This window comes from Astatotilapia calliptera, chromosome 7 (genome assembly GCF_964374335.1).
Source record: "Astatotilapia calliptera chromosome 7, fAstCal68.1, whole genome shotgun sequence".
In the NCBI taxonomy this organism is placed as follows: Eukaryota; Metazoa; Chordata; class Actinopteri; order Cichliformes; family Cichlidae; genus Astatotilapia; species Astatotilapia calliptera.
The window spans coordinates 31786352-31813022 of NC_137428.1; the positions used below are offsets into that span (position 1 = coordinate 31786352).

Consider the following 26671-nt stretch of genomic DNA (forward strand, 5'->3'; position numbering starts at 1 on the left):
ATGAGAGAGAAAAGGCTGCAAGAGAGGGAGCCGAAGGGCTGAAGGGTTATAGCATTGGTAGGTGAGGGTGTGTGTGTGCGATTATATATGTGTGTGCTGCTTTGGGAGTCCTCTGTGAAGTCCATTCATGCCCATCTGAATGGAATTCTTTCTCCCTCACTCTCCCCGTCTGGTTTCCCGTTTTTTTTTTTTAGGGGGGGGGGTTCGTCTTTTAAAATTTCTCATTCCCTCGCAGACGTACCCTTTTTCCATCATCTGGTAATTCTCTCTGTCTCTCCGTCTTTCTCTCTTTTATGCTTTCTATCCTTCTCTCGCACCACATTCCTCCTGTCTTGCCTGTCATGACCTTATGTCTGTGATGTCATGCAAGACAAAGGAGCCAAGTTTGGCTGGGATGTGAAACTGTGAGAGTCAGACGGCCAAAGAGAGCGGATGGGAAAGAGTTAAACACAGAGGGAAACCTGAAGATAAAATGTTAAATGTCACAAAAATGTCACCACAGTGAATGGAATGAGACAGATAAATGGCGTGTTTATTTGAATATTGAAAGTGGAAATACCCACAGTTTGAATCAGAATGTACCTGGTTGCGTACTGTGTCTGATTTTTAGAAATTCAGAAACACATGACTCAGTAGGGAGACACTTGAACAATCTCTAACTTTGATTTTTGGTCATTCTTTTATTTTTTTTAGCACATTTTGAACCGAGACTTCAAGTATGCGTTGCTTTTCTTCTCATTACTATTGCTTCCATAGCAGGGTGTCATGGGAGAGTAGCAGGAGGGGTTAGCTATGTAACTTCCCGTATTGACAATGACATAACTGCAATCAACGCGTCATGTTCCCGTAACAAATTTGCCTGTGAATAAAAAAAATGCATTGAAACATCTCGAGGGGTCAATTTATCTAGAAATTGGAGGTCAGTTTCCTCTTTACCTCCTTTAGCTGCTTGTGTTGCCAGGCAGAACGTACTTGTTAGGTATTTGGGAGCTATCTTGAGCTTCTGGGAAATGAGTGACAGCACTCTTTCTTCCTACGCCATGCTGGTATGCATGTTCTCACATACCAGTGTCGTCATTTGTGTGCACCCGTGGATGAATGAATGTGCAAAATAGCAAAGTTCCCAAGGTTGTCAAACTATTGGATGAATGAACCCTCATGCTGCAATTTCCAGGGAAGATGAAAGAAGTATAAACATGCTGATGATCTTTTTCTTCATGTGCACTTCAGCTAATGCCAAGGTAAGAAGTGATAAGAGTTATAACCTGTTGGGGAAAAAAAAACAAAAGGGAGAGGAAAGCAAGAGTAGCCAGTGGGGGGGGGCAGCATCTAAAAACCAAAAAGAAAGAAATGGTCCTCACAGCGGAGTGCACAGTCTGTTTTACATTCTGATTAATGCATAGTCACAATTTGCCAACTTTATTTTACTGTATTTATATTTGACCACACACAAAAATATACAGATGCATGTGTGGAGTCTGACCCCTCTACAGGACCTGTCCATCAGACAGACATCCTGATGGATGAAGCTGTCAGCGCCTGTGTGTGTTGCTTATCAAGCAGTCAAATGACCCTGTCTGTAGACCACACACACACACACAGCATGAACTTACAAACACACTGAGACACACTGAGAAATGATACGATGAAGAGAGAAGAAACTGTAAAAGGAGATGAGGGAAATACTTTTTTTTCTTTTTTGCTTTCTGAACTGACCACCTGCCAGGACTGTCAAAGAAACTCAATGATTCTGTTTCATGTTTATCAGAAATACAAGAACTGAGGCAGTGAAGCCTCTGGCCTGTTTAAGTGAAATGTGGGTTCACACCAGACCAACTCTCATGATTCAGTTTGAGTTTTTGTTTTAGTCAGCAAAAGCGATATACCTAGGCACCAAGAGCCTTCGGAAAAGAGAGAATATCTCATGCTCAAGTCTTCCTTCTTAAGTATAAAGCAGTGCAAGTGGTTACATTTTCAATGTCTCTGACAAATAAATCGGCTTCAAACATGTTTTGATTATTTTTTAAAAAAAACATGTATTTAAAAGTAATTAAAACCTTTATCCTCATTACGCAGATTTGAAATGATGTTCTTTATATGCTAAAAATGGGTAATTTTAGTCCATTTCTAGGAGGTTCCTAAAATGATCCACGCTTTTGTGAGGTGTCATTGGTACAGTTCTAGTCTATCGCAAGTTGATTGCTAGGTAACATGATTACCTTTAGACCTGATACAGATAAGAACCTTCAGAGGCATAAGATGCACTGGTGTGCCAAATCTGGTTGCTCAAGTCCTGATGGTCTAGGAAGAGTTTGCAAACAAACAGAGAGACATACATTTTGTGTAGTAGTAAGATATGAAATATTTGTCCTGTTAGTCCCCCCACATAAAGGACTAACAGGACAAATATTTCACATCTTACTTTTATCTTATTTACCTCTGTCAGTTGTGCTTTTTCCATCCCTCAGATATATGATTATTTGGAGATTCAGTGCCTTGAAGTCTTTTCTGTTGGCCAAACGTTCCCCATTCCAGCAAAACATCATACTGTAACTAACTCTACCTGCTTTATTGTTGTGGTTAATGGGTGCAAAACATAACTATCTGCTTTATCATTAAACTAGAAAAACACTCCACCTCCTCTTGAAGTGTCAATTTTCCCAAAAGTAGCAGAAGAAAATATCCTTTGACCCATATATGAGATGATAAATAGCCCTTAAAGCTGCAGGTTTGTTGACTTTAAATTAACATGGCATACTTTAATCATAAAAATTAGGCGCCTGAGTAGTTAATATTTTGAATGTGTAATTGGCGACCTTGTGGGAAGGACACCGTTTCACTTTACTTCCAGTGAAGGGTGATGAATATAACCTGTACTATTAGCATCAAAGTTCAGCTGTATTCTCTTAAAAAGTAGAAACATAAATGCTTAATACTTTACATCCACTTGACTCTGTTTCCTCCTCAAGTGGCCATTAGTCTTTATGGCACTGTTCATAGATTAGACAGTGTGACCCCTTCAGGGCAAAATCTCAAGGTTTCACCACTTTTGTGTGTCCATGTTTACATCAGTCGTTTCCTGCCTTGATTTAATCACTGGCATGGCTATGTATCTCTGGGTTTGATTATACATTTATTCAAGGAGAACTACAGTGTCGCGACATCCAAACTACTTTCCAAAGCACCAAGCATACAGTATATCACCTATTTCTGTGCCCACTGCATTATTTATGTGGGGTTTAAAATGAACCATCATGAGTGATGCCCAGTGGAGATGGCAAAGCTCTTTCCAATTTTCTAAGCAACTGTTTCTGGGGAGAAGGGGAGTGAGACTCAGCATGCTCTCATCCTCACTTCTCTTTACTCTCAGGTAGTTGGCATGGGACTGTGTGCATTATTGTGTGTGTGTGTGTGTGTGTGTGTGTGTGTGTGTGTGTGTGTGTGTGTGTGTGTGTGTGTGTGTGTGTGCGTGCGTGTACTCTCATATGCATACCTGTATGGTTCACCCACTCAACAGTCATTCTGTTATCCTTGGGGGTCCATCTGTGCAAGGATTACACTGGCATCCCACTCTGGGTTTAAAACACAACCAAACACAGGTATACACACACACACGCACACACAAATAATCCTGTGCACAAACACACACATCGAATCACACAAACACACACATGCACACCAGCTTGGCTTTGCTACTGCTCCTCTTTTCAATTTTCAGCTCAATTACATTCCACTGTTACTTAGTCTAAACCAAGATCCCTCTTTTCCCTCAGGACACACACACACACAAGCATGCATACTTATTTAACGGTTCTGCATCCCACTTAAGTCCAAGATTGCGTGGCCCCCTTAACTTTCACTGAAAGTAAGAATCATTTTGTACCGTGTAGACTTTTAAGAACTTTTTTCCCTGTGTTTGCTCAGTAGAAAGGAGGTTGTTCTGAGCTTGAAGTCATGGACTGTTGCCATGACACAGATACAGTCTCCCCACCCCCTAATGATGTAATGATGTCCCAGCCCCAAAATAGCAAAACAGCCCCAAATGCTGATGCTACCCCCACCGTGTTTCATTGTTTGTTTGCTTGATTCCATTTCCACTCTTCTTATTCAGTGATTTCTCATAGTGAACACACTAGCAGGGCTTTTGGCAAGTCACAAAGATTTCTGCAAGTTTTAGTTGTTATGCTGTTTCAAGATTGATGTGGTCTTTATTTGTTGGCCTCTACTGGGGAGAATAACAACAGTCATAATTTTCCTTTATTTGTGTTCATTTTATTTTAACATGCGTACCAGAAACCCACTTGTAGCCTTTTTCTCTTCAGGCCTATTTCTATGGTCCTATATAAGTTCTTGTGATTACTCCCTAGTTTACATTTGCCATCTGCTCATGACAAAAGGAGACTCTTTCACTAATCAGAGTTTTAAGACGTGTTTAGAGTGTACAAAACTTCTACAGCCCCAAGTCCAGTCTTTGGGAGACCAAACTGAAAGTAGCTTTCAGAGAACATTAGCTCAGAGGTTTACATACTTTTGTCCAGCATGGATGGTAAAGGATTCATCATAAAAAAAATACATAAAAAAAAAAAAAAGACACTTAAGACACAAGTACAACTGTTTCTGCTTTCTTAGTCAGGTCAGATTATGTTCTGGCTTCGCTTTTCTTTCAAATCTAAACTGTGCTTCCTTTAAGGCCACAGTAACTGGCACTCTATAGACTCACTATAAGTAGCATATAATGAAAAAAAGGAACAGCAACACAATTACTCCAACACAGTAGAGGTACATATATGAGGGAATGAAACTGCTTGCTCATGGTAATCTGAATGCACAGTGTCACTGTTCAAAACCTGTTAAAAGTTTTGTTTTTCTTTCTTAAACAAAATTTGATTTTGTACTGATCACCCCCCCCCCCCCCCAACACACACACGCACACACACACACACATGCACACACACACACACACACACATTCGTACCTCCTGGTGTTAAAAGCATTGCAGGCGAGCGTACAAAAGGAACAAACAGCCATGTAATGTGGCGGTTCCCTCTCATTGACACTGGGCACTGGAATGCAACACCAGGGGGGTAGGAGACACGGTGTGTGTGTTTGTGTGAATGTGCGTGCCATCCTGTCAGATTGGCCTAATCATTAGCATTACTGAGAACTGACAGCAAGAGGAAGGAACAATAAGTGTCATTTATCCTCTTTCTTTTCTTCTGTCTTGCCTACTCACGCTCTTTCCTTTCTTTCTCTTTTTATTTGTATTTTTTTTCTCTGTTCCTTGCTTTTAATCTCTGACACCCCCACCCCCCACCCTCCACCCCCACCCCGCATGACTGCCTGTCTCCCTCTCTTGTCTGCCTGCCACATACTTAATTGTTTCCATAAAGAATCTAAATTTCTCAGCAAAAATAAAATAGAATAAAAGTGAAAATAAAATTAAGAATTCACATTAAGCATTGTTCGGCAGTACTGCTCCATTAAAAACAGCTTGGGTCTAATCACAGAATGTAATCATGGAATACCATCTCCAGTGTAGTTAAATAAAATCTCCAGCTATGATTTCCAAACTGCACACTGGCATCTGGCATCCCAAATACCAAGGTGGGAACAATCATCTTAAGCAATATCTGAATGCAAATATATGACTGAAACTCAGCACTCTTGTTGATGACAATGAATCATTTCTGTTTTTAGGATGTATAAGCAGATATAGTCAGGCAAACAAGCAGAATCGCTTACATGGCAGGCAAATTAAAAAAAGAACCATTTACAAGAAAGAATTTCAGAAAGACCATTACTCTTCGGTTGGACTATTTGTAACTTGTGTGTTTGCGGCTCGTGACAGAAATCTTTTGACTTTAAATTGCCACAATTTGAAAAGAAAACACATGTTTTATGGAAAGGAAAAACGAATGTTCAATATTTTATGTTAGCATTTACAGTCTCTGATCTCTTCTCAAACTTTTCCGTTTGGTAATATCACAAAATCCACTTGGAGATAAACAAAAATGGGGAAAGAAAATCAGCTCATTCTAACCCATCACTCTAATTCAGCAATGAGCTCAAAACTCAAGGCTTGTGTGTATATGTTTTTTCCTGCTGCTGACTCCAAACAGCACTCAGAGCAATGAGGATAGGTGTGATAAGAGCATCCTGTTGTGGTTGTGCTTTTGCCAAAATGCGGCTGAGGGAATGAGATCACTGCTTGTTTTTTCACTGAACCATGTAGACTGACTCTTGCTTGCTGTATTGCTTTAATTTATCCTTCCTCCCTGCTGGTTCATGCCTCCAGAACTGGAAAGTTTTGGACATTTTATCTCAAGGATAAAGCAACTGAATTTTATGATTATGATCTAGAGCAGGGGTCGGCAACCTGCGGCTCTTTAGTCCTTATAGTGCGGCTCCGCGCGGTTTGGGAAAATAAATTAGAAGTAATTAGCTGAAGTGTATTTTATTTATGTTAGTTCTTTTTCTTAACTTGTAATTCTAAATTGGAAGATTATTGTGATTTTGACATATAAAAATAAAATTATATTTTATTATTTTTTCATCGCTCAAAATAAGCGTCACACTTGCAGAAGCCGGTGTACCGGGCGAAACGCCGTGCATTTATCGAGACTTTCAACCCCAGGTAGGCCAGTTATGGATCTTCGGATCCACATTATGTCAGCAGCTGTTCTCCACCGTGAACTTTGTTAAAAACAAACACCGCTCACGCCTCACAGACGACAGCTTACAGTCCTGCGTAAAGATGAAAGTGACTTTTACAGCCCCGATTTGCAGACGCTGTGCGCAGAGGTTCAGGAGCAGAAGTCCCATTGTAAACATATCACGGCAGACCCGACGATGTTTGCGTGAACACGCTTTTCAGCATCTCTTTATTGACCACTTTTCACACACGGTTGCTGACGCATACAGCCGGCTGTAGCTTTTCAGCTCACAGCCAACACATACCAACAACAGCATAGACGGCACAGACGTTAAGGCGGCGAGGCTTGATTGCGGGTGCCGCTCAGGTGCGTCCGCCTCCCCTGCAGCGGCGTTGCAGACCACGCCCCCCCACACACATTAACCTGGTAAAATACATATTTAGGCAGAAGTTTGCAAATATCTATTTTTCATTTTTCAGCAGCATAGTGCTTTTTTTCGAATAATTTTTAAAAGTCAAGTCAAGGCTCCAAAAGCCCAAAGGCGACATAAGGGTGGCGGCTCACAACAGTTTTTGTTTTGCGTGGAAACCCGGTCCAAATGGCTCTTTGGGTCTTAAAGGTTGCTGACTCCTGATCTAGAGTCACTGGCAAAGGACATGTTAGAATACTCCACACTGTCATTTCCTTTCTATGCTTTGACAAGTAATATATCACACTTGTGATGCACAGTGACCAGTTCTGAGCTGAAGTGGATTTAATAACTGTTACGGGGAAAGGTCACATCGAATTTTGACATCTGCACATAATCCAAGTTGAAATATATCCCTTTAGACAGTTTGTGCAATTCAGATTTGTTATGTATTGCCTATGTTATTATAATTGGTAGCATTTTGTTTCTTCACATTAGCTTTGTGCATGTTTTTTGTCATAGGCAACATTTTCAAAATTTCTTTCAAAAAGGTCATTTAATTTGTTTTCCAGCAGCAGAATTGATGAAAAATTCAATATAATCATTTAGTCATAATATGGTTACCACTGAATGATCTCAACCAATGCCTTTTGGCCAGTGTGATACATTTTTATCTACCAGAACCTTCAGATCCACGTTGAATCCACCTGAATGATCCAGTGCGCAATTTTAAATCTTTATTTATTCCTTGTTTCCTTTTTCAATGCATGCTGTCTTTACCTCAGCAGAATAACATGTTACGGGCACCCTTTCACATTTACTAACTGACTCATACAGTACTGAGAAAACACAGACAGTATTCGTTTCTTTTTTGAAGTTTTGCAGGCACTTATACTCTTGCTGACATTGCCAAGAGCTGAAATCTTCCAGCTTGGCTGACAGGGAGCCTGGGTTAGATCGGCTTGTGCACAGCTGGTGTTAGGAGGACCTGATTGAAACCATGTAGCTTAAAGTCTCTGAGCAAACATTCCATTAGAATAGCATTACGGTATTAGTATGAATCACTGTTATTCTGCAGTAGCCCCAACATGTGGCTGCGTAAAATGCTCTATCTCTTGTTAGTTCTATGGGTGTATACGGTGTGTGCATTCGAGCCTCCTATTTTTGCTTTAAGGTACTCGCAGTTCGTGCAGCTGCCTGTTTGACCTTTCTCAACTAGTTTATGTGTGTATCTAAAGGTTTCTCGCTGTGCAGAATGAGTCTTTGTGCCTCCATAGTAACGTGACACCTTTCATAACTCTATAAAGAAAACGCGCTTTATGTAAAAAGACAGCACAGTGTGCTCCCGCACGAAGCTCCTGGCAGAATTAACAATGATGGCCCCGAGCTTTACAGGCCAGACACTTTTGATTTCTCTTCGTCTCCCTGCCTGTCTCGCTGTGTATCTGTCTGTCTGTCTAGCTTTGAAACTGACAGCTAAATTTAAAGGGAGTCAGCTGTTTCGATTCAGACATCAGCGATTCGGGTGTTACCTGCCTCTCTCATGGCTCGCTCTGGGAGTGATGGCAGTTAGCTGTTTGCGTGTTTGGCAGACTGACACCTCTGATTGGTCAATCCCAGGTTGTCACTCATTACACCATCATGGACACATCAGCTAAGAGGCAATTGTCGCTGCAGTGACAGGACCTCGGGCTATTATTGCTGCAGTGACACAGAGCTTTACCTCTTAGCGAGTCTGGAGACATCTCAACTCAAGTGCTTTACAGAACTCAAATTTTAGCTTTGCACAGTAAAAGGCTACCTGCAAGTAAGACCCTACAGTGAAACTATCCGTGTGGTCGATAAGACTAGAAAAGCGCAATATAAATGCAGTCCATTTACGTACTGCTTACTGGAGACAGGATTTTGCACTGATGGAATGGCAATTTCTAGCTTCATTTCTAGCATGATGTCATCCTTTCTCTTTCAGTGGCCAACCATCCATGTAGCGTTCTCTTACTTTGTTTGAGTTAAGCTATTCAAAGGGCTGCTAACATTATTATTTAATTAGCATGAACAAAAAATCCCAACATACATAGCAGGTTCATAATTTATATTAAAGTACAGAAAAGAGCTACAAAGAAAGTGTTAGGAATGACACTGATCAAATAGCATACACACATGGGCAGAACTGCAGAAAATAAGAAATATCCCTTCCATTTCCCACTTGAAACAGAAAAATTATCATTGCAATGCCTAAATTTGTGTCACCCTGTCATACGTACAATTTGACATGCTGCTGGGCTCAGTCCCCTGCTAACCAAATTGTTTGTTGTGTTGCCCTGGCAAAAACAATCTATAAGCAGATCTGCTCAGAGGCATTCAGTCACTAGAATAAAAGGATGAATTTCTTCTTGGTTAAGTGTGAGGGAAAATAAATGCCCACATATGTTTTTTTTTTACTGCTTTTGTTTTGTTTCATTTGTCCTTGTAGTGCCAGACCTTTGCTGTTGAAGTTGTGCACAAGCTGGAAAGGAACTAAAAAAAAAAGTAAAAGTTTAAAAAAGGTCCAGGCATGTGAGACTATGGCTTGAAAAGTTGAATTCCAAGTTTTACTAAGAAGATTACTTTTAAATGAACAAATCACTCATGAATGGCACCGTGCTGTTTCCCCCAACTTTCCTGGCAATCTCCACTGCACTTTCAAAATAAATAATAATGAAATATGGCCAGAATGAAGTAGCATGAAAGGAATCCGCAGCCTCTCATAAGCTTCTGTATTTAAGGCTGCTGGTTTGCGCAGAGTTCTGAGGAAAGTCAAGAACACTCAGTGGACCAAGTCATGTACAAGTTAAAAAAAATCACATATTGTGGAGTAAGTGAATGCATTTGTGCACTGTTACTTATTATTACTTGTTTTTTGTTGGCAGGTGTGAAACCCGCCTTGTCTTGTCTTCTTGTAGATACAGTAGATAGTGAGATGTTGTTTTCAGGTGTGAATCTTCTTGTTATTCCTGAGCTTTGAGCAAGATTTGTGATGTCAGTTGGTTAAGTACATGTGTGTGTGCTTTAGTGGGGGTGAGAGACTGGCTGCAGGGTAATTTAAGTGTCCAGATATAATGGTTGTCTTCCTGTGTCTGACCTTGAGAGCTACAGAGGTCAGTGCAACCCTTTCACCACCTCCATGCCTTTTTTTCTGTCCTATTTAAAAGATAAATCTAGGTTACTACAGCTTATATATCATGGTTAGATAGCTGTTTCAGTTTTTTTTATAATAACTTTGTTATCAGAGCTTATTAGTGATGGATAAGTATGACAGAATCTTATTATAAAGAGCAAAAATACATTATTTCAAATAATAACCTGTTTGCATTACCTAGTTTCTCTGCCTTTCTCTCTCTCCCTCCTCGTCCCTTATCAACTCCTGATGCTCTCATAAGGTATCCGTCCTCTTTTCATTCATTCATCTCTCACACACGGCTGTTTCCAATTGGCTCACAGACATTCCTGGAATGCCAAGGCATCATTGTGTTGTGCAGTGTGTGTGTCTATGTGTGCGCTTGCACACCCACTGCCCCTCTATTCACTCGCTCATGTTAAGAAACAGCTCTAAACCAGGAGACTGCTGAGAGACAGAGAGTGGTTGGTAGGATGAGAATAAAGATGGATACAGGAGGAAAGTAGAAAAGAAGCAAGAAACAGAAAAGAGAGCTGAGTGTGCACTGCTGAATGTTGTTGATGCAATACCATAAATGATAGAAACATGGTTCCACGTTCCAGTGTGGTGGGTCGATCTCTGATTCCTCCAGTCTGCAAGCCAAAGTGTGGGCACAGATAAAAACAAAAGCATGAATGCGTGTGTAATTGGGTGAATGGGACTTGTAGTAAGAAAGCACTTTGAGCCCTTATACAGTATAAGTGACAATCCATTTACCATTTACTTTTAAAACATCAACCGAGTGGAGATTATAAACAGTCAGCGTCAGCAGTAGCAAGCAAACCTTCGGCAATCACGCTGCAGTTTCCTCAGAAATGTTTCAAATCTAGAAGATGCACAAAAAGGCACAAAAATGCGTACATATAGTCTTTAAAAAAAGTTGGACGTGCTTTTTAAAAATGCGCTTATCATAACTTCAGACACACAAACTTTTAGTGGTATACAGAAGCGCACAACACGCAAGCACAATATGAATGACATTTTTAGTACTCCTGCACTGTTTTGATTATGTATATATAAAATTGCATATTCTCATTACGGACACACACACGGCACATAAGCGCATGCACACTCGTGTGTCCGCGTACACTTTATCATAGCTTTGGAGTGGCAGTTAAAAATATTACACCACAATTACATTACCGTTAGCCAAGACAGCTGGTCTGGACAAAAAGGCACCACAGCGTCTCTACGACTTTGTTCTACAGTTTTATTTACATTCCTTTTTCTCCCATGACACATGACTAAGCTAATCTAAAATGCAGTGAGCCTGGCATTGGCAGGCTGACTCAAGCAGAGACCAAAGCCATCTGCCTAAACAAGTTATGCCATTCAGACCGGTACAGACTCCAAGAGAATATACTTCTTTCCAACAGGATTTCTAAAAATGTAATCTTTACACTAAAAGAGAATTTAGACAGTTGGAGGGATAGGTAGTCGAATAGTTGGATTTGTTTGCTATTGTAACAACACTGGTTTGTAGTTTGTCAAATTGATTCCAGGAAAGCAAAAATAGAATCAGGGAAGGTTGATAAAGTTGCAATTTTGTGTTTTTGTCAGGCCTATAAACTGCCATGTTTATTGCAAAGCGAATGGATGGAGAAATTGGAGCAAGGGAAGAAAATGCATTCATTTTGGTTGTCATAGTCAGAGAATTCACTCCAAACACATACACACACTGCACAAAATGAAATGAATGTGGATGCATATGAACACAAACACAAAGCAACAGGGAGGCTACCAACACAACCAAATAGCATTTACTACAGTGTCTGCAGCCTAGCAACCAGGCAACTGGATGTCATTGTCCCTCATCACATTTCTGTGTTTGTGTGAGTGCTCCTGTGACAAAGATCCTCTTTTGCAAGATCTTGAATTTTTGTGTGACAGGTTTAGAATAGTGGCAGAGAAGAAGAGAGAATATGGGGAGAGAGAAAGAGCTGCAGTGTTTTTTGGCTGCTTATCAATGAAATGAACAAGCTGCTGCCCCCCAACCCCCCAACAAAAATTGATCAAATTCCTGACTGACACCATCTCACTGTAACTTTAGCTGGTAATTCAGTTCAATCGAAATAGAAGCTCTATACTCTTTGGTACTTTGGTTCACAGTTTTAAGTACATTGTTTTAGTTAATAACTCATGAAGTTACCTTTCAAGAATAAATCTGTATGCATTTCTGCAACTTATTTCCATTAAAAAGTAACCCTACTACTTGAGTATGCACACATGTGGTTTGTGGTTCGTGAGGCTAACAAAAAGCACCTTCAGAATCACGTTTGATTTAGCAATTCAAACCAGATGATGAAAAGGCAGTAATTCAAATACCATTTATTCATGAGCGGTGTACTGTGTGCCATTAGCTCAGGTGCTATGTCACAGAGACACACACACACACACACACACAAATGACCGGCTGCTCAATGTAATTTTAATTTCAATTATTGTTTTATTTGCTTTAATATTTATGCTGCCTTTGTTCTACAGGTGTGTGATCTCTTGTTCTTTTAACTCTACTTTAATGAGATTCATCGAAAGCTTTTGATGTTGTAATATTATTGGAGAAACTGTGCAGCAGTTCTTTGTCAGTGCGCATGCTTATGTGTTGTTTGTGCTTTTTGTTGTTGTTTTTGTTTTGTTTTAAGGGCACATTAGTATAATATGATGAAAGAATGCTGTCTTGTGTCATCTCCTCTACATTTCCCTTTATCTTTTGAGATGTTTCCTCTTTACTTCCACTCATGCCAGTCCATTTGTTCCCTCTTTCTTCCTTCCTCCTCATTTCTCCACTTTTCTATTACAGACCCCTGACCTCAGTTTTTAATTACATTTTAACAGTCTTCGAGAAATCACATATTAATTATTAGCTTAATAACATACATCTCAATGAACTACAAATTAAAATTAGAGCAGTTTACACAAATTGGGCAGTTTACATATAAAATGTGTATAAATGTAAGAAAGAGATGGGAGAAACTCCCTTAACCTCCTAGGACCTGGCATCCACACATGTGGACATCACATTTTGGGTTATTTAGACCAAAATACTCAATTTTGCTCTACAAGGGCCTGATATCCACTTACGAGGACATTATACTGCTAGTGTTCTATCAAAATTTCAAACAAGTATCCTCATATGTGGCTCTTATTTTTCTTAAAAACAAAAATAAGGTAAAAAAAAATAAATTGGTAATTCTTTGTTTTTACATATCAGGCCCCAATATGTCCAAATATCAAAGATAAATTAAAAATGCATGTCGTGGAAGAGTTCGGGTCTTAGGAGGTTAAACCTGTTGATATGTTGATGTTGATAGACTGCGCAACTTCCTTGTTTTTAAACTGAGTTGTCAGAGTATCTTAGTAAGGCTAAGGGTGGGATAGATGTTTATCTTCCATGAGTCGACCAATATATTGCTTTTTCAAAAATCACCAAATATCAAATAATAGTATCAGTCCCAAAAATTCTATATTGGCTAGGCTCTATTTGAAATCAAACTGATTTGGAGTTAGTTATATTGGACAGAGGTTAATCACTGTATCCACATTAGTCCATTTTTGTCTGTGTTTATTGTTATAACTGTGTTATCTGTCTCCACACACACATAAACCGTAGATTTGAAAAATTGTTTAGTATCAATGGTAAAGGGGTTAGCACTGTCACCTTACAGCAAGAAGGTCCTGGGTTTGAATCCATTGGGTCCATAGTGTCTGTGTCAGCCGTGGAACAGACTGGAAACCTGTCCAGAGTGTACCCCACTTCTCACCCTATGATAGCTGGATTTGCTCCCAGCGATCGTGGATGGGTAGATGGAGAGAGAGAGATTTCTCGCTCCTGATAAGCCATACATCAGCCCCCTTTGAAGAACCCTGCAGTAGAAGCTGCCCTTTCAAGGTGTTTCAGTGGTAGTTTGACTGACACTACTCACATCTGGGAAAATGAACTAAATTAAAGGCGCAAACACTCCAGAGCTCAAACAAACCACTACAAACACGGCTGGCATGAGCACACACACCTATGCTCATCTTCTTTACACCTGATATCTCTCGCCAATCCGCACAATTTTTGTCTTTCAACTTTCCTCTTGCTGCTTCTCTTTCCTCTAACAGACTAATCTTTAGCTGCTCTGTCTGAGCTTTTCCAACTTTGTAAAAAACCCTTTTGACTAATTATGGATGATTCCAGGAGAATGACAGCAGCCACAGTTCTGTGTGTGTGTGTGTGTGTGTGTGTGTGTGTGTGTGTGTGTGTGTGTGTGTGCGTGTGTGTGTGTGTGTGTGTGTGTGTGTGCTGATAATAGTCTGTGTTTAACATTGTGTTTTCACGACTTTGACTGAAACTCTCAGATGAGAAGCCAATTGATTGAGATGGCCCCAATTAGTCTCCACGATTAATTGAGTGCGATTGGATGTCGTCCATGGCACCTCATCATTAGACGTTATTGACGGTCTAATTAGTTGCCTTGGTGACCGTTTAAACACAGTTGATTGTGTGTGACAGTGAAACGACCCCACCGCAGCCAATCATGCATACCTCTTGCTTGTGGGTGTGTGAGAGTATGCGTGTTTGACCGTATACACCTTTAGGGAGGTGTTCCAAGAAATTTACAAGGATGTTGCAGGAAAAAACAACAACAAGATGCTGCTAGATTATGCTTAATATTATTTTTGTTATTATTATATCCACCAAGCCATAATAAGTGTGCATCCAGAGAGAGAAAGTGCTGAGATAGGAAGAAAAAATATTTTTGGTTCTGAAACTGTGGCCGCAGATTAATTAGATCCACTCAGTAATTATAAGTGGTGACTGGAACATTAAGAAACTGTGGATAAATCACACAAGCAAAAGTGGTACTCACATCTGATAGAGTAAGTCACTTTGCATCTTTTTTTCAGACCCAGGGAACGTTTGCCACTGATGAGATATTTGCCATTTCCATTTATTTAATCAAAAATGTAACGATTATTATAAATCACTTCAAAGAGTGATCTCAATTTAAATAGGCTATCTAGCACTGTGCAAAAGTTTCAGACATTTTTGATTTTTTGACTTTTTGCTGTAGGAATACTTATGATTGATCCCAAATTCACTCTGTAGCATGATGCAATTAACCCAGACGCACAACCAGGGTCTTAAATAACCATTTTCAGCAAAGACGAGAACAGTCAATCCTGAGATGATGTGAGTCCCACAGAGCTTAAGTGTATCCCGGAGAATAAGGGCTGCTTTGAAGTCAGGCCAGTCATACTGGAAATTTAAATGTAGATTTTATTTAATAACAACAAGGACTGGATAATTCACTTTAAATATACTATGGTTTCAGTAACTCTAGGTAGTGTTGAAAATATACATTTAATTACATTGAATTGAAGTAAAATAATCATTAAAATAAAATAGAATTCATTTTGATTCTAAATTGGAATATAACCTAGTGTTTATTACCACTGTACTGACATTTTAAATTAGAATTACACCACCCCTGCATAAATCATCCCAATAACTACTTTCCCGAAGTCATTTGAGTTGTCTCTATCTAAATCTTATCAAGATGCTGCTGTTTGAAATATTCACTTTCTTCTCACATTGGTCAAAACAACAGACAGACAGACAGACAGATTAAAGGTTTTTTGTCATTATGTCTTCACATAACAAAATACTGTGCATTAGCACTCAGAGTAGAACAGAGAGTTTAAAAACACAGACAAACACACAATAAATAAAAAACAAAAAAGGGAAATAGAGTGTACAATAGGATATGCAATAAGCAAACAATTTAAGAAGCAGTATTGTATTAAGTGTTGTAAAGTGCAGTTGTCTGGAGCATGTCCTCAGCCCTAGATATATAGCTAGATACACACACACAAACACACACACCCCACAGTAATCTGAATAATTGATGAGTACCTTCTAGTGTGTAATTATAAGCCATAATTTAGATCAACATCAGCTAACTGAAAGCAAAAGGAGGATGATTAGGTGAAAGGAAAAGACACAAAAGAACTTCACAAGGGGGGAAATAATGAAACTCACCAAGATTGGTTTTAGCAGTGGAGCTGTGTCCATGCGCTATATTCGCTATAACAAAGGTAAAATGTTGAAAAGTTGTGTGGAGAGAGAGGGAGTGGCAGACGAGTACATGGTTGGCTAACCGTGAAAAAGAATCCTAATCTCAGAGGAGGTTAGAGCTGGTGTAACATCACGTTTTCTTGCCAAACGTTTTTATTCTTCTTGTGCTCTACAATATCCTCTGTGTCTCCACAGCATAAACACCGGCACCCCAACGCCAATCCCCCAAACACTGCAACCCTTTCTCCTTTGTTTTTTCATCATTTCCTTTACTCTATAAACAGAATTCAGACAAATAAGAAAACAAATCACCACAAATTATTTATTTCCTTCTTTTCTTTATTTTAATTTCTTTTTTTGATTCTCTCAGCCACAACGGCAAACAGCACTGATATAGAGAAGAAATGAAAACATCACTTTTAATTTTGCCTGAGATTAACTTTATAGAAAAGTCATACTCTAAAATTTCCATGATTTTAATTAAACTTTCATTAAATTTTAATTAGTCTTATTAAATATTTAAATATAGTACGCAACAACAACAAAATTAATTACGTTTTCAAAAAACTTGGCAGAACCATGTCTTAATTTTAACTGAGTAGCAGCCTTTTCAATTGAACATTTGATGGAAACTGAATTATGCAGTGAGGTAATGTGTAAGGCACTGTTGCCTTGCCTTTGAATATTGCAATGTGCATTCATCTGATTGTGATCCCTCCTCTTGGTATGCTTCTTTTCATGTCTGCCTCAGTTGTATACATGTAGATATTCATTAACCATCTTCCCCTCCCTTTTCTTCTCATTATTCTCTCTATAGTTCCCCCTCTGGAGCCTACTATCACTTGTAGGTCCAACACCTACCCTCAAGGTTTTTACTGCAGCTGGCACCAGCAGCATTCAACGTACATCAACACTACATTTGATGTGGAAGTACAGTAAGTGCATTTTATGCATATACAGATGTTTCAGGATGAAACCTGTGGATTTCTGAAGATTATTTCCTGTTATTTTTGCCATTATAATAATAAAACAGTAAGAGTGATACAATCATTTTGGTTCATATCTTAGTCCAACATGGCAAACAAACAAGTCTCGGTTGCCTAGACGAGTTTTAGCATTTTAGAAGTGGGTCTCTGTCAAGTTCTCTTTGAGACTCCCAGAGTCCCACAGCCAACACCATGGCAGGTGCTTTCATTGAAGGTGTAACACTAATATTATTCTCTTTGAATAAAGATGAGGAATGGGCCATAGCTAAAGATTAATTAATAGCAAGCCCATGTCTTTAGTGTTCAGTGTTTGTGTTAAGTATCTGTATCATTCAGTCTTTAGTCTACAACAGTTTTTGCCTTTAAGCAGAAAACCTGCAACAGCTGTTCCTTTTTTCCCTGTTCTCTCACCTTTTTCTCTTCAGACATAACCAGCGTTCACTCGAGGTGAAGAAAGATTTGTTCCACAAGAACCGCTGCCATGTACGCTTCCCAGAGGTTTTCTCCAGCTTCCCCTACAAAGTTAATGTAACAGCCATCAATGCTTTGGGGAAAGCTTCTGCCACTAAAACTTTTGAAGAGTCCACTATAGGTAAAACATGCTCTGTGTTATGCTTTGTGGTTTCTGTTACATTCTCTTTTCCTGTTCCTTCACTCCGTTGCATCTTAAAGCACTCATGAAGTTGCGTGTGTTGACCAAATGTGACTCGAAATGAATTACAGGCTTTTTGCTGCAGCTACACAGAAAGGAAACAGTTGTGCTTTCTTATTAAGTTTTGCTCACAATTAGAGGGTTCCATTAAGCCCTGAATTCAAAGAGTTTAAATGAAACCCACACTGACATTTTGAAAATCTTACAAGTATTTGCTCCTAAACCGTTCCGCTCGCAACAAATTACCACTTTTTCATTAAAATCGTTATCCGCACATAGTTCAGGGACAAATGTAAAATGTTTTTCCCACAAAGATTGACGGGTATTTGGCAAAGGAAAAAACTAAAATGCCGAGTGTCAAGGCATCTCTTTGTGTGTGCCAACCGCCGAGCAATGTTAATGCATTTGTTTGCTCACAGATGACTGATTTCATTCATTTCTGGTTCCCTTTGGAGATTTGTTGCACACACAGCAATGCTTGGTGCCAGGAAGACATAGAAAATTGAAAATGCAATGGCCAAATAAATGTCACCCAGCTGATAGCAGAAGTGTACAGTTTTGTTTGGGGTTTTTTTGTTTGTTTTTTTAACCCACAGCATAGTCCATTAGCGAGAAACCCACTGACTGTGCATCCGTGCCATTACCAAAAGCAGCAGATAATAAACAATCGACCTCTGAACCTTTTCTGCAGCAAACAGTATTTAATTGAGGTTTGGACAGGATGTGATGGTCACAAATCAATGGTCTGGTTTCTCACTTTCCCTCAGCCAAAACACCAGCTGCCATATCAGCACATTTCTGATCTAAAAAAAAACAAAAACAAAAGAAGCCATAAATGTGCTTCAAGGTTGATTTTTTTTTTTACTTTCAATTAATTAATTCATTATGTGGCGAGTAATTTCAAAATTAACTTTGAATTGTGAAGTTTTTCATCAGTTACTCTACCAAAGGCCACATAATAACAGCAGTACTCTTGAAATTCACAAGCAACTCTGACTGGAAAGCAGTGAAGAGGAGAAATTCATTTTAAAGAAGGAATGAGGAGTACTTTGATAGATAAGGGAACTGCTGCCAGCAGTCCTCAGCTCTATTGCATTGCTTAGGGTGATATGGGTGTGCATGGTGCATAAACACACACAGACACCAATGGGGCTGTGAGCGATTGTGCGGAGTGTCGGTTGAGAGGGTTAGGTATTGAAAATGAGAGACAGAGAGAGAGAGGAAAGAAAGAAAGTCTGTGTGTGTGTGTTGTTCGTGTGTGTGTGTGTGTGTGTGTGTGTGTGTGTGTGTGTGTGTGTGTGTGTGTGTGTGTGTGTGTGTGTGTGTGTGTGTGGTTGTGTGTGTGTACACATAAGTAACCAAATGAGGCAGTGACATGCTCTGCCAAGCCCCGGACACAGGACTCATGAAAATGCTAATGGTAGCCGGATTAGTGCTTTGGCTGAGGAAATATCCCTCAACTATCGGTAATAGCAAAATACCCCACTGCAAAATACCATTTAATTCTTCCTTCTCTTCATTTCCTGAAAAGTGTAACTTTGCATTTCTTTCCCACCTTTATTTCCTCCTGTTTTAATTCCTTCCTTCCTGTTATCGCTCCCTCTCTTTTGCTATTATCAAACAATCATTTTATTTCACTTTTTTTCTGCATTTTTCGTCCATGCTTCTGGTTGTTTTATTTTTTTTAAGCCTTAAAACATACTTAGTTGCTTACAGCTACATATAGCTAGGTGTTACATACTCTGGTCTGAATAAAGTAAAGTTTGCTTCTTTTGAACTGTAGATCTACACGCAATCACTCGCTTTTCCTCCTGGATAACTGATACAGCTGTCATTGATCCCAAAGAGAAGCGGTGGCTACAGAAACTTTCTGTCACTGACTCTAGAAAACAAGCCCAAACCTTTGCAAAGTTGCAAAGTTTGCAAAGTTGCTAGTTGAAAAGCCAAAACTTCTAACAAAGTATGTTTTGAAACTTAGCCCTCCTGTCTCTCCTCACCTCATCTGTTCTTCGTTCCTGCATTGTTAAAAGTCTTTCTTATGCCATTCTATGATGTAAGTCACATTCATTTTCAGGGACAACGAGGCAGATCGTAAATAAATAAAACAATTTCATGCTTCCTGGTTCACTTCTGAATTCTGAGCGGGAGTAAGACGGTTCTCAACTGTCCTTGTTCATCCGACCAAAGCTGGGGCGGAATTAGATGAGATGAGATGTGTGTGCTTGCGTGTGTGTCCCTACATGTGTGTGCTGTGGGTGAAGTTACAAAGAGAACCCTCAAGGAAGCTCCACACTCATCAAATGATAACTTAAAGCTTTCTAGTGCCAAGATGATCAAACGCTAACTGATCTTGCCGAGCTTTAAAGGCTTCTACAGTTAAAGTATTTTCACTTACAACAAAGAGCTTTTTTTTGCTGGCAGTTCTGACAGCAGCCCACCTGAGCACCCGCTGTCATTCAGCTTTACTACATTACTCATCCAATGAGATGAAAGACAATATGTTGTAACCTAATTCCACCAGGTCAGAGTAGCTGCAGTAACTGAAATCATTGAAATTATTTGTTACTTGTGTCATGCTTTGAATTGTTTCTTAGAAGAGAGGTCTTCATTCGGGTGTATTAACTTGGGATAGTCTGTGGGGGCTACAATAGTCAGCCAGAAGTAACCAGTCAAAGTATATTTTTAATGTGTCTCTGCTGTTTCACCAAATGCTGAAGGTGCTCTTTCGGCCTGAGCTCTAGTGACTTATTTTAAAGTTCAATAAATCAGTTTGAGATGCAGTCATAAAAGGATGGTTATCAAAAATACTCAGCAAAGTAATCCTCACACTATTACACCTGGAGGCAGCATGGATACCTGTTTTCATGTTTATACCAAATTATGAGCCTACCGTCAGGATTCAGCAACAGCGATCGAGTCTCATCAGACCGGGATTTTTACTTTTTTTCCCAATCTTCTGTTTTCCAGTTTTGTAGACTCAGTTTCCTGTTCTTAGCTGACAGGAGTGGCATCCCCTTCAGGGTCTGACACATTGTACGTTCAGAGAAACCCTTCTGTTTCCTTGGTTGTAACAAGTGGTTATTTCATTTACTGTTTCCTTCGAACTAGTCTGGCTGTTTTCCTCAGACATCAACAAGACATTTTTGCCCAGAGAACTGTTGGACACTGGCTATTTTCTGTTTTTTGGACCATTGTCTGTAAACCCTACAGATGGTTGTGTGGGAAAATCCCAGTAGATCAGCAGTTTCAGAAATACTGGACCATCTGGTACCAACAACCATGCCATGTTCAAAATTATTCTTTACCTCAAGGCTGCGAAGAAGAATTTTAGAATTTTGTAAAATTCCTCTTGGAAGAAAAAAAAAAAGATACCAGCTTTAGTAATAAGATCTCGCATTGTATAACTTAAAAAAATAACACAAAATGAATTTTCAAACTTTGTGTAACTTAAACAAATTAAAACCACAGTCGTGCAAAGATTAGTCCTTAAATTTAGCCAACAGAATTGCTTGTGCTTTGGCTTTTGACTCTCTTTCGCGCGTGCAATCTGTCCATTCACAAATTCAAAAACAGGCTACTTTCAGAAACGAGATTTTGATTTGGGACTTCATTACAAAAACTCTCAACTGTCATTACACCTTAGACAAGATTCAATGATCAATGTGCAAGATAACACTGCAGATCAATTTTCCCATTTGTGCAAGTGCACTGCTAGACGATGTCATCCAGCACATCAGTGAATTGATGTCCAGATTTTGTTCTTTCTGAAAAGCCTATTTATTTGAAGAAAAAAAACAGGCTACACCATTAGGTAGAGGGAATAGACACATGGCAGTCGTGTTAGAAACAGTAAATCAGAGCATTTCAGAGAAAACGAAAAATACATGCATGTATAAATAAATGCACAGCACTCTTTTGCAGAATTTACCCTTTTTATGTTTAAAGAGACCACATGTTGAAGCTATATATCAGATACATTTTCCACCATTTTTAAAAGAAAAAAATTAGTTTGTCTCTCGTCTGTGAAAGATTAGATTTTTATGTTACAGTACATCGACAAAGGGGAAAATAAGGGACTGCAGTTACTGTGCAATATGAGACTGAGGATAGAGGGCCAGTAATGTGGACACAAATGAAAGAACAAAGCTAAAGCTGGAATGACAGGCGTTTTTAGGCCAGGCAAGAACATATCGAACAACGGGATGTCAAAAAAATTGAAACCCTGTGATCACATTTTTTGTCTTTCTTTTTGTTTATGTTTCTATAGCTTGTTAAATCACATGGTTGATTTTATCTTCAAACTAATTCTGGGCATATAGCTGACAATATTTTTTTCCTGGTATTTGCATTGCACAAATTTAAATCTGCATTTGCATCGGTCAGTAATGTCCAAACACTTCTTGTCTCGGTAAATTTCACACCCTTCTTTTAAGTGTAAATCCTCTCTTTCTTTTATCTCTCATATAAAAAAAGCACTCCTTTGTCACGCCCCAGCTGCTATCGCAGAGGTCATCAAGTGAAGGATGTGTTCATTACTCATGCAACACAAAGCTACTAGTATATGTTTCAGGTCAGATGGATACTTTAAAAACCTAAGGGACGCCCCACCCAGACATATTTCTCGCTGTTTTGTTCTGTGCTTGCACATGTTTTTCCTCTGTTAGGTGCTGTTGAACAAAGAAAATTTATTCTCTCTGGTCTCTGCTGGCTTTACATTGCTCTTGCTCTGCCAGCATGCAATTTTCTTTTTCTTTTCTTTGTGTGCTTCCCTAGTTTTTTCGGGATTTTTAAAATTTACTTGAAAGTCAAAAAGAGATTGTTAACATCTCTTTCTCGAGTGAGAAAGCAGTCTTGTTTGTATGTGCCAACAGCCATCTTTCGTATTTTCAATCATTAATTATGTGCTGCCTGTTTATGAGTCTTCATAAGTATGCATTACCTTTTTATCCACATTGCTTTCATCCACTGCTGCCATCAGTATGTTATCAGACATTGAGATTATTACTGTGGTTTTCCATTTGCTTGTGTAATGCTATGTTTGCATCTAGATGGGAAAGGGTTTCATGTAGCTTAAGTGGCAGGCCGGTGTGTTCCCTTGTGGGAGTGATCTAACAAAGACTGGGTCATTCAATATCATCTGAAAAGCTTTCAATTGAATTCTCTCAATCTCTCTGTCTTGGTGTGTTCCTCAGTGGACAGGTATTCAGACACACATGCCTTTTCATTGGGGAGTGATGGCTTCTCATCTTCTGTCTTGCCACAGATACCTCAGACACTTTTTTCAGCTAAAGCTTTTTATTTCAGTTCAGCCTTATTTAAAGTCTTTCTTGCATTAGAATACATTGCGACCTTAAGCATGTACTAATAATAATGGTAGTAGCAATATTAAATAGATCCCTTCTATCATGTCAAGACTTGCAAGATATAATAAAAAAATAATAAAAATTCTAAATCATGTTTCAGAGGCTGGAAGATCCTAAATAGTGAATGTATTCTGTCTTCAATTCAACAGGTGCTTCTGTTACACCACCCCTGCCTGTCTTTTCCCCTTCCTGCATGTTTCAAAGCTCTCACTTTTCATTGCAAGTTTTTATTTGTGCAGATATTTGCTGGACAAATAGTGTTGCAGGTCTTTGGTGAAAGTTCATATTTGTTGTTCTCTAAATTGACATTTCACCAATTAACCTTGAGAGTGCAGCCAATTGCTGCTGACCACTGCTAGACTTGAAACTATGAAAATTGTTGTTATTCTTCTAAAGTAAAAAAGAACAAAAAAGTGTGCAATGATATAAATAAGTATCATTAAAGTAACAAGTTAATACCTTAACTCCACCTTTATGACACAATTTAGTGCTATATAAAACATTATGCAACTGTCTGAGTGACCTTAATATTCCCCTTTAACTAACTGTTTATACCCACTTTACAGTAAAGCCAGACCCCCCGGAACGTGTGACAGCGACCCCGATCCGCTTCAACCCTCGGAGACTGGAGGTATCCTGGCACAGCCCCGCCACGTGGCCTGACATAGATAACTTCCCTTTAAAGTACTTCCTTCGATACCGGCCGCTCATCCGAGAGCAGTGGCAGCATGTGAGTACCTTTTACACTAGTGCTCACAAAGGCCCCCCCCTCCCCCAAAACATGGTGCGATGAGAAATACGATGTGACGTGTTGCTATGCCATTATGAAAAAGGTTTTATCCAGTGGAGCAGAGAAAATTAGCTTTATTAGTTAGTGCAAAGTAGAAAAGTTTTGTTTTTCTTTTCTTTTTCAGGAAAATTTTAACTTACAAGTGGAATATCTGGCACAAGCCAAAAACAAGAAAGAGGTTATAAATGGTCAGAACAGTTTGCTCAAACACTGTTTTCTTAGTGTCTGCAAGTCAACACTAGGATAGAAGTTAATTATTAATTATTGGTGCTCTAAAGAAAAAGGGTCTCAGATAGCGCAGCCAGAGTTTGAAGTTATCACAAAAAATAATCTTTTAAATGTAAACGGCATACTGCTTTTTTTCTTAAAGCGCTAGGAAGTATCGTTTCACGTTATAATCTTATTTTTCCAAGAAATGCTTACTTATCTGGCACTTTTATTGAAACACGGGGATAAGCCTCTTTTTTTCTTCTACATTTGATCAATAGTATTTCCCAAGGTAAATTGAACATAGAAATTGTTTGTTTTTTTAAAAAATCCCTGTCAAGAGATGCCTCTGAGAACAATTACTGAATATTACGAAAAATTGGAGTTTGATCCCTGGTCAGACAGACACAATTGCTCGGCTGCTTTGGTGTATGTTACTTAATCTGAGTATTTTTTTTGTGGGTTCAATTCCCTGAGGGCTTCATACAGTAAAAGCATATGTGTCCACTATAGGATTCCTGGGATAAAAGCTCTGTCTACCAAGGTCTAATATTACAGGGTTATTAACATGTCAATGGTTTGCTAAGGTGTTGTTCCAAGAGCTTGAGTTACAGAGCCTGGCTTGGAATCACATGGACACACTAACACACACAAATTATAAACCAATACCTTTTTTTCTCTTACTTCATTCATCTTGTCTGTCCTTCAACACCTTCTTGTGTCACTGTCTTTGTATTTCACTCCACCACCCTCACCCCCAGTTTCTTTGTTTTACTACTTTTCCTCTCAGCTTTCTTTGGTTTGAACTGCGGAAAAGTTCGTCTGATGGTACTTCTTTGTTTCTTACTTATTCTACACTTCAAATAAGAAGAGTTTTGGCAAGGTTGTAGTTCTGTACAGCAAACCTTAAAGCATTTTGGTGTCGAGTTATTTCGTGATAGTGATTTAGGTCTATTCACCCTCCAAGCAGGCCATCATGAGCTTTACAAGAAAGGGGAAAACAACTGCAAAGCTGAACCGAAGACATCAACAAAAAATCCAGGCATCCTTTATTAAACCCTCCTCCTGATAAGCTGGCTTTAAGACCCTTCACAGCAATGAACTGAAAGTCTAAATAATTGCTCAGCTGAAAATTAATTAGAGCAATTAGAGCAAATGGTTTAATGTTTCGAATGAGTCATGAAGTACAAGAATTGCCAAGTCCCTGCTTCTCAAGTGTGGGGATTTGTTCAGTTTTGTATAATTGACTGCCAAATTGCTTTTAGGTTTTAGGTAACATAATAGGTATTTGGTTTTAAAGAACAGAATGGGAACAGCCAGCAGAACCAAGTTCACTTAGTTATTACCACATCTCTCACATCCTTACAAACACAAAGAAGCGATATCAGAAATGATATATAATCTCTTTGTGTTACATCTTTCTACAAATCTTCCGTGACACAGTCACACATATGAATGGCAAAGTGCTATTTTATAAACACGTTGACATTCAGTCACTTCCTGCCTCTCTGTAGTTATAATAAAGCCTCAGATCTTTGTGGTTCCAGCTGATGATTAAATCTGACACACACACTCAAAGTTTTTCTTCTCCCCCTTGCTGCTAATCAATCAATATGTGAACCGACGCGTGACCTGAAAGTTGGGAAACCTTAAGTCAATATTTGGATTTGGTAAGGAGACATAATTTGGAAATTGCATAAATAGAGTCGATGACAGCTGAAAACTCCAAGGTTTTCCGTTTTTGCGGCATTCTTTGATGAATGTTATTGTGGTCACGGTTTTTATTTTTGCAGCCGTTAGTGTGGTTTTCTGAAGGGGAAATTCCGACACCATCACCTCTGGACTTGTGAGCACTTTATAGTTGTGCTTCTGGCTCCCTTTGTTAACAGTCGGTTAACCGTGTTGGCACTGTTCTCAATCACACAGAAAGTGTGTGCTGAATTTGTATTTGTATGAGTTGCCTAATTTCTCCACTAACTTTTACGATTATGCCACTTCATTGAAAAGGTTGAGTGGCAACTAGCAGACAGCCTTGTCATGTTAGAGTACCATTTATTATTAGAGATGTTATAAATGTAATACATTTGTCTAAACCTCGACATAACCTTCTACATTTACACTTTTTTGCAATTGTAATACGCTGGTATTGAGCTTATTGACACTGGTTTGAGTAAAAACACACCCAGAGTAGGTTGATTGAAGAACGAATGACACAGCAACCAAAATTGCAGCTTCAGTTGCAAATATTTTGGCTTCTTGATTACTTCCACACCGTCTTGTTTGAAGAATAGTAAATAGGGCAGACAAAGCTTCTTTCAGATAATTTTGAATGCCACTATACAAGTGAACCTACT

The 26671-nt window shown here is 39.1% G+C and overlaps 1 protein-coding gene across 3 annotated transcripts in view; it reads left to right on the forward strand.

Moving 5' to 3' along the window:
* Positions 1-26671, forward strand: part of cntfr (ciliary neurotrophic factor receptor) — a 231101-nt gene that overhangs the window by 176388 nt on the left and 28042 nt on the right. For all 3 annotated transcript variants that reach the window (XM_026174227.2, XM_080304418.1, XM_080304420.1), the window contains 3 exons: positions 17137-17254; positions 17731-17897; positions 23887-24050. In XM_026174227.2, the coding sequence (XP_026030012.1) occupies positions 17137-17254; positions 17731-17897; positions 23887-24050 (449 nt within the window). The remainder of the gene's footprint in view (positions 1-17136; positions 17255-17730; positions 17898-23886; positions 24051-26671) is intronic.